Source organism: Bombyx mandarina, chromosome 22, assembly GCF_030267445.1.
Source record: "Bombyx mandarina strain Sakado chromosome 22, ASM3026744v2".
Classification (NCBI taxonomy): Eukaryota; Metazoa; Arthropoda; class Insecta; order Lepidoptera; family Bombycidae; genus Bombyx; species Bombyx mandarina.
The window spans coordinates 2670347-2683437 of record NC_143228.1 but is presented as its reverse complement, the minus strand read 5'-3'; the positions used below and the strand labels follow the sequence as shown (position 1 = coordinate 2683437).

The 13091-nt window shown below is 33.1% G+C and overlaps 1 protein-coding gene across 7 annotated transcripts in view; it reads right to left on the bottom strand.

Annotated features, from left to right (window-relative positions):
* Positions 1-13091, bottom strand: part of Lmpt (four and a half LIM domains protein limpet) — a 202754-nt gene that overhangs the window by 6196 nt on the left and 183467 nt on the right. The window contains exon 1 of one of the 7 annotated variants that reach the window (XM_028174975.2): positions 10802-11109. The exons of the other annotated variants lie outside the window; for them this stretch is intronic. Within the exon in view, the coding sequence (XP_028030776.1) occupies positions 10802-11021 (220 nt within the window). The 5' untranslated portion in view covers positions 11022-11109. Of the gene's footprint in view, positions 1-10801; positions 11110-13091 lie in introns of those variants that run through there. 7 annotated transcript variants of the gene reach the window in all.

The following is a 13091-nucleotide window of genomic DNA, read 5'->3' as shown; positions in this document are numbered from 1 at the left end:
CCCTTAAGCTACCAACGAATAGGTAGGAGCAAAAAGAATTCTCCACTTGCCGCCTCTTTATATTGGAGACTCAGCGCTTACTCTGGAAATTTTATGATTCTAGTCAAAACAATATCTTATCGTTGAACAACAATCAAAACAATATATAGGAAACTTGTTTTTGCCGGAAAAATGTGACTTCTTCTTTGAATGAAATCCAATGTCCGTAAATTTGTAAATCTTAGTCATATATCATTTTATTTTTGCTTCCGTATCTCAAATATAGAGCAAATTGTAAAACTTATGTCGCTTGCTTCGGAGCTTTTAGCAAAAGTTGCGAATCGCAATCGCAATCAGCTTTCGTGTTCTTATTGAAACGAAACTTCAAATGGAAAAAGTTTAGCATCAGAATTAAACTTTAGTTTTGATAGTTTCGTATACACGCCTCTTTATGCGTGTATTTACATAACGTTTACAAAACCAATTGAGCTGTAATTAAAGTGAAGACAAAGGATATTTATTAGAATTGAACCTTTACTGGTGGTAGGCCCTCTTGTGAGTCCGCGCGGGTAGGTACCACCACCCTGCCTATTTCTGCCGTGAAGCAGTAATGCGTTTCGGTTTGAAGGGTGGGGCAGCCGCTGTAACTATACTGAGATCTTAGAACTTATATCTCAAGATGGGTGGCGCATTTACGTTGTAGATGTCTATGGGCTCCACTAACCACTTAACACCAGGTGGGCTGTGAGCTCGTCCACCAATCTATGCAATAAAAAAATAAAAAAATATGGAATTAATTATCGTTAATTGAAATAACTTTCATTTCTAAGCGTATTTTCACGCACCTCACGCACTACATTTGATTTCAGGAAAAAAACATGTCTATTTCTTTTTCACTCTACATTCGTCGAATCCCTCATGAGAAAACTGAGCAAAATCCATCACACTAGTTTACCGTTCGCGTGTTTCCGACATCCGAACTATACATAATAACAGAATGTCGTGACTGGAGTTTAATATCTATGTTGAACTACACTACTATGCACGGATCGCTCTGAACGTACGAATGTATCTTATTCTGAAAGGTCTACGAACTTTAACGTTTCGATCTAGGCGTGTTTTGTTTTAAGACGGTTATGTCGAATTGAGTGTTGAGAATAGATTTTTTTTTATTATTTTACACTTCATAAATTTAGTAAAAAAAACACAAAGAATATTGCTTCCGATTGTGACAGATAGATTGTGGATTCCTGACACTTTCAAGAGTAATATGATAAAAAGAAATTGATTTTATGGTCCGTTATTTGCCATTTGATCGACATACGGACCTTTTGCCTGCAAAGCTCCTTGTGTGGCAACACCGACATTGCAAATGAAGCAGTTCACCTACACGCGAGGCTTACTTAAAACTGTACCGCCTATAACTACGGGTAATTAATATTTATAGTTAGAAACTAAGAGGTACTCAGACTCAGAAGCAATCAATGTTTTATTTAAGGACCAGTTTCAACAAATACATGTATGCTCCAAACAGCAACAGCTACATACGGTGTGTTTTTTGTTAGACCAAAAATGTTCATTGATATATAGGAAAGTCAGTTAAGGCCCCAGATTTTTCAGAAGACTATTGGAACGTCACCGAAACCTTTAGACAATCATGAAATGCCTTGCAAAAGTAGTTCAATAAAAATCCATTAACTAGCTTATCCTGACAGCCTAAAATATTTAGTGTATTTTATGTTTGACAGCTGACGTTACTTGTTTAAAAAAAATTGCTTAAAATAGTGTTTTGTGGCTTAAATTACTTAAAGTGTTAATTAATCTTCGATAACCCTTGATATTCAGCGGCGCTGTAGGTTAAGGTTTAATAAGCATATCTCAAGGGGAAATTGCGCTTTCCATGGGCTATAGACGTAAATGGAGATCCAACATGCCCGGTCTTGTGAAAGCTGCAGGTTGCGATAGCATTGAAAAGGTGATCGTAAATTGTCACGAAATGATATTTTCCAGTGTATCTATTGGCAATTCCATATGTTTATAGTAGGTTAGTATAGTATAGTATAGCTGTTTATAGGTAGTAGTATATTTTCGAGGAAGTATTGTTAATGTTTTGGTAATATTGCGTTTGTATTTTCAACCCGACATTCATAACAAGAATGTCTTGGAAATTACCTACCCATGCGTGGCTACTTTTCAGCCTACCGTCAGTAATTATGCGTAATTTTAAATATTCAGTGAGACTTATCACCAGTAGAATCGTAGAGTTAATTGTTTTAAAGAAGTTGTTTCGAAACATCGAGAGAAAATCGTGAGACATTTTTATTTATTTAGATATTAAGCTTATTTTTTTTAACTTAGCTTAGCTTAGTGTTTCGTGGTACTACATACTAGCGCGTAATGTAATGTGTAATAGCGAAGTATCGAGTTTAGAAATCTGTCGCTGTATATCCGAATTATCGGCAAGTGCCAAAAAAAATCACCAAAACTAAAAACGATAAAAATTTAAAATCGATTTTCGCTCAACTCTTCGAAATTTCGTGATAGTCTACGAAATATTGCATTTGAGTGTAAAAACAGGTGCTCTATAGAAAGTTTCCTACAAACTGCAAACATACATCTTTACTTTGTAACACACCGTTGATGTCAATAATAACTGTAAACATGTTAATGTTACATTTGATGAAATTTACTATTATTATGACTGAAAATAAAATGTCCTATTTTATTGACCACGCCAACCACAGAGCTAGTGAAAGTCAGTGTATAGGGCACAGTTTTGAATATTTGTGTCATTGTCTGCGATCAATTCTGTCCTTACAAAATTTCGAATATAGCTTCCCATACAATAATTGTCTAAATACAAAATTGTGGATATGTTTAGAATTTTCAATTACGTACGGCCAGTGTTTCAAACATTCAATGATTCAGGCAAACAGTCGAAGGCCGGCTTATGGAATGACGTCAGCGGGCGACCGCGTGGGTTGAACATTGAACTACAAACTTTTCTACCTACCTATACCTGCCCGCACTGTCCGATAAGTGTGAACAACTCCATCAAGGATGCTCCTTATTTTAAATCGGCATGGACATATTAGGATAACACTTTTAGAATAACTGTACGAGAATAAAGTATAATTTAATATTGATTTAGAGTTACTATTTTATTTTTGCGTTAACGTTTCATATTCCCTATTTTTTATCTACGATTTAGTTTTACATTGATTTTGTTAATTTTTTGCGCGTACCTTGCAACACCGAACTGCGGACGTCACGTTTGCCTAAAACTAATAAGGTATTAATGTATTTGCCTACAGTTCGACAACTACCACCTATAATTTATCTAAAATTAAGTGGTTTCTTCGTTTTTGCAAATAGCCCACAGTAAACCCATTAATGTACACATTGTAATTTCATTTCGTTCTATAATTAATTGTATTTGTATTAATTAATAAATTGCACATTTTCACTTTTCCTATGTACAACCGTAGCACGGAAACGAAGGATTGACTTACGAAATAGACGGCAGACCATTAAATAATATTCTAAACGCGAACGTAAATCGTTTAGAAAGGTTGTAATCGTTTAGTATCAAGTAAATACAGTTTTATGTGACAATTTGTTCGGAATAGTCTCATTACCATTCGGCATTACAAGCGAGTCGAATGTGAATAAATCTTATGGCCGACTTCAATTTCACTTTGATAATAAACCTTCACGGTAATACTTTGCATGCGAAGTTAAAATGAAAATAATTCTTTTTAAATGTTAGAAGATACTTTTATATCGAATTTCGCTAATCTGTAGATTTTCCTAATACGTGTCACGTTTTTATTTCGTTTACTTTGATTGCTGAATTAACATCATTTCGAGAGGTGAAAGTATTTTCGGCTTAAGCGACATTTTTATTACATTATAGAAGAGCCATTTAAAGATTAAATTTCAAAAAAATATTATAGCAACAAAAAACTTCACCTATTTTCATTAATGTAGTTGAAGTTTTTTTATATATGGTTACTCCATATATATGGTTACTCCATTGAGTAAACTTAATTTCAATTAAAAACCTGAAATTGTTGATGCTAATACCAAATAAAACGCACCGAATTTCGTTCATAATTACATTACAAAGATAAATGTAGTGTATTAAGAGAAATATCACTTAAATCAAATAGCCTTTCACCTTTAGATTTGAATTATTTGGTATTGAATTATTGACAGGCTTTACAAATAACAAGAGTACCTACGAAAATTTCATTGTGAAATTTATGTAATTTTAAAATGTAGATTTTCATGAAAACCGACCTAATAAGTATTCTTTCTCATGATTGATTAGCAACGGTATTACTATTTACATTATTTTTTATTCCGTATTAAATCGCTATCAGGCACGTGCGTTATACGCTAGTGCTTGTGGCACGTGTCGTAAATCTGATAAGGAAATGAAGTTTCTATGATTGGCGTTTTCATGCTGTTGAATTTTAGTGGCCATACACAAGTATTGTATGTTTTATTTTATATCCATGATTAGAAAAAATGTTATTTTTCATAAAAGGATGTTATTTTTCAACCCGAGTTTATTATAAGTAGTAAATAAATTACTATACTAACTATATATACAAAAATTTTATTGTTTAGATGGGTGGACGAGCTCACAGCCCACCTGGTGTTAAGTGGTTACTGAAGCCCATAGACATCTACAACGTAAATGCGCCACCTACCTTGAGATATGAGTTCTAAGGTCTCAAGTATAGTTACGACGGCTGCCCCACCCTTTCAACCAAAACGTATTACTGCTTCACGGCAGAAATAGGCAGAGTGGTGGTATCTACCCACGCGGACTCACAAGAGGGCCTACCACCAGTATCGAAGATAACGAAGATAACGATATCGAAGATAAAGATATTATAAAGTTAAGGATTATTTACTAGATGGCACTACGTGGGAATGAGGCGCTCGCTCCTGGCCTTTTCATTTTTCATTATTATTATTATTTTTTTAGACTTGTTTTTTCTTTTATTGTGAATATTTCTATTTATTAAAAAAAAAGAAAATATTTGAGAAAAAACAAAAAGAAAAAAAAGCCCGCTGAGTTTGTTTCGCCGGTTCTTCTCAGGACTGTGGCTTTTTTTGGAACCGGTGGTAGAGTTAACATTGTTATTTGTATTTTGACATTCAACAAGTGTGTCATACTGACATCTAAGTTGAAATAAATGATTTTGAATTTGAATTTGAATTTGAATAATAGATAAGAATAAGATTCGATTTTTTTATTGAAATACCAAATTTTTTTTGAGATTTGTCGTGTCGTGGTTCGTGTTGCTATTACAATTCTATTTCCTATTGCAATTCTTTCTGTATTTAACCCAACAACAACTGAGATGTGACCCATCATGAAAACCGCTACTTTGAGACATTAATGTGTCTCAATTGCATTTAAGGACCGACTGTACTGTTAGAATCATACTGAAAACCCCATTGAGTTGGTTGAAACAAACACGTTGTCATCTAAAAATGAGATCCGAATAGCATTCTTCATTAGAGCTAATTTAATTGTAACACGGTCATAAAAAAAGCATTAGTCCACTTAATGAATCGTTTCAATAAGTAGCTAGTGATTTTAAATTGATCGTTACGTCATCGCGTATATTACCTAGTTTTTGTTGATGCAAGCTGTGGGGTGCGTCTATGTCTATAGTTAATCTGTGGACGAGTATTCAATGTATCAACTGTTATATATAATGTGAAATGTAGTGATGAAAAACAGAAATACTGATTTGGCTTAAAGGACTTTGTTTCCAAGCCAGTAAAATTTATTAAAAAAAAATGTATCAACTGTCAATCAGAGCGCAGATTGATTTGGTCGTCGTGATCAGGGTCAAATCGCGGCGAACGCAGCCGAGGTTAGCAACGCCAGCTGTTCCCTACACCTTATACAGCAATGCTCCTTACATGTTTGCTTGATTTCCTATATAATAAAGGCGATGCTACATTGATAAGTTTTCCCCCTTATTAAAAAAATATTTTTTATTAATACTAATTTAAAAATATTACCGCCACAATGATTTCTATATTAGAATTGTTTTATGTAAATCAACAAACAAATTGAAAAGCTCACAAAACATTATTTTGTATTCAACTAGATCATTCTTATAAATCGGCCGTCAATATCTTCCATTGCAGGTCTGTCTGACAGATTGTATTTTGAGAATGACGTAACTGTTATAATTGACAAGCCATGAACTATGGCATTGTCTTTATGCAGAGGTCAGAAAAAGTGGGCTAATTATGTAATAAGGCGGGATAACTACTTAAATAATTTTCGAGGTTTATTTATTTATTTGTCAATTAAATATATCATTAAATGCAAAATGTCATCTGTATTTATAATAATAATTTTCATTGAATCCGATTGACCTCGGTCGTAATGTATCGGATTTGTTTACAGAATATAACATGTTGTGGTTTATGGTACAGTACTAGCCTTTCACGCAATAGAGAAAAGCAGCTACGAAAGTAAGGTCTGTGATACGTCGAGATGAAAAAGTTGGCGCGTATTTGTTTTATTCCTTATTCAAATTCAAATTCAAAATCATTTATTTCAACTTAGATGTCAGTATAACACACTTGTTGAATGTCAAAATATAAATAACAATGTTAACTCTACCACCAGTTCCAAACAAAGCCCCAGTCTTGAGAAGAACCGGCGAAACAAACTCAGCGGGCTTTTTTTTTATTTTTTTCTCAAATATTTTCTTCTTTTTTTAAATAAGTAACAATATTTGCAATAAACGAAAAAACAAGTAAAAAAATACAATCACAAAATAATAATAATAATAATAATGAAAAATGAAAACAAAAAATGAAAACTTAGATGAACTAGCTCACGACCATGGTGAACAATGAACCTGGTGTTAAGTGGTTACCGGAGCCCATAGACTTTAACAAAGTAAATGCCGCCACCCACCTTGAGACATGAACCCTATGGTTCGATTCTATAGAACAACGGCTGCCCCACCCTTCAAACCGTAACGCATTACTGCTTCGCGGCAAAAATAGGCGGGGTAGTGATGGGCTCACAAGACTCTACCGCCATTAATTTGTTAGTTTATTTGAGAAATTACGTGCGTTACAAAAAAATGGGAAATTATTTTCAATTGTGGAACATTAAAGATGTATCAGATGGAGAAAAAAAAAGCACAATGATTTGTTACATACTCTAATTTATCAGTAAAAGTGTTACATAGCAATTTTTTTGTTAATAGTTTAAAGATTCTAAGTATATGACAGCCCTAACGTAAATGGTTGTATACTAAGGTCACTACGATTGGATATATTACGATGATACTATGATATTATGATGATTGTTATTGATTCACGATTTATATAAAACATCGATGTAATATAAGTCTGGAACTGTCAATCTAAATGACAAGAACAAAGGTGCCATTATGTTCCAGGCTCTCTGCGATATCTATGTCATAGATAAAATATACGCAGGATAATTAGTAAAATCCTTGCGGAGTAATGGAAGCGGCTCGGTTTTGCCTCGGTTGTGGTTGAAAATTGTGCGCAAATGATTACGACTATTACTTGTGGATAAAATATTACAAACTATTAAAAAAGTAAACTATACCTTTATTTTCCCTACCTATACTATCTTGAGAGGCTATTTCAGCTTCTCATTGACGTGTAGGTGAGTCCATGGGGCTCAAATCGGTAGTACTTTGCAGAATCTACCACCGGATCGGAAACGGGACCCACTGAGAAGATCCGGCGATAAACTCAGTTGGCCGTGTCTATGGGTTAAAAACTATACCATAGAGATCAATAAAGTATTATTGTAATAGAGTATCAATGCCTAATCAAATGTATGGTAATTATCTCTACTTTTTAATCGATTTTTCGGATAAACGAGAATTATGCAAGTTATAAAAATAATAAAAGGTTTTTCCCCACTACTGACAATGTAACAAACGCCGCAGAAAGCTAGTACAACACTGAATGAGAACAACACTACGTCCCGGAAATAAAATTATTTCCCAAGCGGATATTGCAGATTTATGCGGGAAACGAGAATATTTCCGAGTTATTTGAAATAATAACTGGCTGTAATAAGATGATTGTGCGACGATCATTTTTATTTGGGTTTCAAATTGTAGCTAATGCTGCTAAATTCTCAAAACTGATTCGTAGAGGCATCGCGACAATTTCCACCATCCACAATTCCCAATACAGTTTTATGAATAAAAAATCCTTGCTCTATAAATGGTATTTCACAATTCGAATTAGGTGTTTTTAAACTTATACAAAACAAAACTGTTTATACTATGGGCAGATGTAAGGACGTACTGCCTTTCATAACATCGTTATGAAATTAAAACTATTTTTGATTTGTACTCCATAGCTCATGGCGGTATTGATGGTAAAATTAAAATCTCCGTACATGGGACTATCAAAAAACAACTTGCTTAGCATTCGGTGTCTTTAGTGACGTACATTTTATTACATCGAGGGATGAAAGAGATATTTCGCTTAATATGTGACATTTATCTTAGTAATTAAGGGTGCGTCATATTTGGTATTAAGTAGTATCAACAGCTCGATGTTTTTGATTGAACTATAATTAAGTTTAAAGTTCAAATAACTGAGGAAGTTTTTTGTTTTAATGTTTTTTCCAAATTTTAAACTTTAAATGGTTCTCCTGTAAAGTTTAAAAAATGTCGCTTAAACCAAATAGCCTTTCACTTCTAGATATGTTGTATGTCTTCGAGCACGTAATTTAAAAATTAACACTTTAAAATTTTAAAAGCTCATTATAATTATAAGGTTATAACCTCGGAGCGATCTTCGAGCGATACTTGTAACTTCGATTCCACATTGCCACATTGGATTTATTTAAAATATGTGATTACTGTGACACATTTTAACTGTGATTGTATTTTTTATTGGAACGAAGTTCCTTATCGCGCGTTGTGAAAGGGGGCTAGACGGAAAAAATTCTTACGAAAAGTTGTCACGACACTTTTTAGATCCGTCATTCTGACCAATTGACGTGTAGGCGCTTATCGCGTGACATTGCTCGTATCCGATTGGTCCGCGTAATGAGTACAGTTTCTCGAGATAGCGTTTCAACAATAGTAATTTAGTTCATAGTATTGTTTTTTTCTTCTTCATAATGCCGTAATTTATTATTATAACTTTAAAAAAAAATTACAATTCCTTCACTAATTAATCGAAAGGAACTTCGTTCCATCCGGGTGTCCCTTAACACCTCTGAAGTTTTTTTTATTTTGTTTAATGACCTTTTATAGTTTGACTAACCGTATTCGCTCGGATGCATGGTTCAGTAATTATAACGGAACATCTGTAAAAACCACTGTAGATTTATATATTAGTATAGATTATATCATGGCTTATCCGACCCTAAGGGTGACACGAAATTTGAATTGACATTATACTTCATAATGGTAAGTAAGATTGAAAATCCAATTACGCATACTGTAATATAACTATGCTGTTGTCCATAAGTGACGGTGCTATCATCAGGTAATCTGTCGGCGTGTGTTCCTTCGAAGGTAATTAAAAATATATATTTTTTTTGTGAATTGGAAAAAAATAAAATATGCATTTGTAAATAATAATTTTGTAAAAAACTTAACGTTGAAATGTTAATTTCAGAAGAAGACGTGTCGATCAGATTGTCAATAATGAAGCAATGTCTCCATAATAATATTAACTTAAGAACCATCTGTGTACATGTTTGCTTTGCTAATTGTACCAATCGGCCTCCGCATTAAGCCCGACTAATTGAATCTTCATTAATTTAATCAAGAAATGTACAAAATATTATACCTTTTTTAACTCACATCGGCAGACAAACGATATGTTGATAATAAGGTTGAAACCTCTTTGTACAATGCTAAATAACTTAAAATAAGAAGAAGAAATAATAAGAAAAAACATCGCGACTGATCATAAGCATTAGTAGTATTTAATATGTTTGTTGAAGGCGCTAAAATAATACATAGTTTTATTCATTGTGGAGTTTACTCTTTAAGAATCAGTTGAAGATTTTTATGCAAAATATTGAAGAGCGTTTCCAAAAATTATTATATTTTTAAATTATTCATTATATTTTATTGTTTTTTTTTAGTTCGGAGCAGTAAGTACTTCTAATGTAAAAAACCACATAAAGAGTGGCTATTTAAAGTTCGAAACGACTAGTTTTATTATCATATAGTTAAATCTTGTATTGCACGTAATGTATAATCAAGTTTTAAAATTTTTGTAGCCGAATGTTTTGCAAATGATGTAATAGTTAAAACGGCGCATCGCGACTTAAATCGGAATAAATTCTGATTGAGAATTTATGTTTCGTACATAAATGCAATGACAAAAAATGAGTAGGCATTTTAGCGGCAAGTATTTTAAATAAGATAACTCAAAGTAAATTTTCGTGTTTATAAATACATTTTTACCATTTTAAGCACAGATTTAAGGTAGAATGAATAAGAATTATTTTTAAATTAAATCAATATATTTAATACTAACTATTATGTCGTAGTTGCTTGGAAAATAGGCTTTGTACACCATCGATTATACTTTGTTTGAATACCTTGAGATGTATTTTCTATTTTTTAAATAAAAGCATGAAGCATTTAAAGGAAACATATGAGAACTCCTTTGACATATTAATTCAACTATCAGTTTGGGTGTTATAACTAATGGTAATTTAATTTAACCGTCAAATTTTGACAGATAATGAATGTTATCTGTATAGTAGATAAATTGATTTAAGAAAAAGAAAAAAACAAATAGCAACCTGCAACAGTTTTCCTTGGATCTCCTAACAAACATCTCTCCCGTAACGCACAGCAAAACTTCTTGTTTTCTCTCTCCGCGGTCGCGTTGGGAAGAAACATAGATAATATCGCAACGTCTTCATTGTTTTCCCGCGCTCGCCTTATCCTATCTTGTCCGACTGTCTTCATTGTCAAATGAAGGCGGGACTTCAAATCTTCACTCAAGACGTCCGCTGACATTTTGGTTTTTTTTTTTGTCTTTAGACAGCACTGTTGTCGCGTATGGCTTCGCTGCGCGCGGTACGAAAACTGAACGCCGTTTGAGACTCTGAGGGAGTGTGGGCTGTTAAGGTTTCGTTGATTTGAATCTGCATGGCTCGTTTGTGAGGTTTTAGTTAGTGATATCAGATCGTTTTGTGCAGAGAAGCTGTCGTTTGTTTTTATGTCAAATCGAATTAGTTACAATCGCATTAAATCTTCTGTTGTTTGTTTAATGTTTCTGATTAATTTGGAGGCTTTGGATTCGAATTTAATTTGAGTCTATGTTGTATATTTTTACACTTACTTTATTTACTTTAGCATATACATATTATTCTAGACACAGGCTTTTCCTATAATTGGAAAGAGCACAATACATACAAAAAGTAGTGTGATTTTTCCTAGTAAAATTTTGTAGATAGTAAATATATTATTTGTGGGAAATCTAAATGTTCGTTTTTATGTATTTTTTTTTAATTACGAAAAGAAATTCAATTACTCATGAGACTGGATCCCTTTACTTTATATACCGAATAAAAATACACACATAGTTAAATTTATAGTAAAAAAGTAAAAAAGTTATGTGTTTTGGAATTTAAGTTTTTTGTAACCAGAATGCATATACAGCAAAATATTATATTACTAGAAATAGTGGACACACATGATATCAAATGTTTTTTAAGCGACAATAACGTACCGTAGTCCCAACTTGATATTTGAACGGAAGTTTTTTTCCAATAAATCAATGATCAAATGACTCAACACTAAAAAAAACAACAAAAAAAAAAACAATCTGATCCGCTTAAAAACTTGTACGTAGGACGTATTGTAACTTAATTATTGTCGGTATACACGATAAGGATTTAGGATTCCGAAGATTGATGCGACAATGAGGAAGTCATTAGTCTGGATTCTAGCCGATTGGACAATATAGGAGTGAGGTTTTATTTATTGCGTTCGTTAATGTAGGTTTCTTCATTCTTTTTTTTTGTTGAACTGAGACTTGCCTCTGTTCTTGGATATGTGCGGCTAAATATATGCCTATCGTTAGGTAGTTACACCCCAAAAATGCTCAGTTATGTGGGAAGAAATTTTAATGCTGAAAAATGCTTTTGTGCAAATGAAAATCATATTATGTAACTAGTATTATTATAATAAATATAATTCACCTATGCGTATGATGATGATTTATCTACATAATCTCCCATTGATAACCTAATCAGTTAATTTATTGAGTCTAAGAAAATCTATGAAGATATTATCAACATGATATATTGTTAGTTTCGCGCCGGATCTTCTCAGTGGGTCGCGATTTCGGTTGTAGATTCTACGAATCACTACTCTTGCTAGGGCTAGTGTAAGCAATTTCTATCAAGTTGAGCCCGTGAGCTCACCTACCCGTCCTAGAGAAGTTAGAATTGCCGCTTAGGCTACCAGCGAATAGGTGGAGAAAAAATACATATTGTGTTACTCTATTATGATATCGTGTCGGTAGATTCAATACAAAAATCATGTCCCTTCAGTCAGTCTTCAAAAGCGACATTGACGTAAGCGCAGACAAATACCTACTCACATATTTGAAAGATAAATTATTATAAAATAAAATCAACATGACACGTGTTAAGTTAACATCACGTATGCGTTTTGCGCTAAAATATTTATTTAAAAATATGCATCGGCAAATAAATACTATATAATGCTTTTTGTCGGTATGATTGGTGATGCAGTGATACGACGTATGTAGGATATGTAATGTAAAATAAGTAGTTTAGAGGAATTACATTGCGACTTAAGAACGGGAACCCACGTTCGGATTGGTCGTTTTATTGTTAGGCTTTTGTGCATTAAAGCTTATTGGAAAATTAAGGATGTAAGTAGAACGTACTTGCAATTTCGTTTTCTAGAATTTCTTTTATATTTCTTTAGTGTATTTTAAAGAAAAACTACACCATCTTAAGACAGAGACCGGGTCGAAATCTCAACATTGCAGTTTCAACTGAATTTGTGATTCTAAAATACTGTTCTAATACCTCGCAAAAATAATGGGGAACC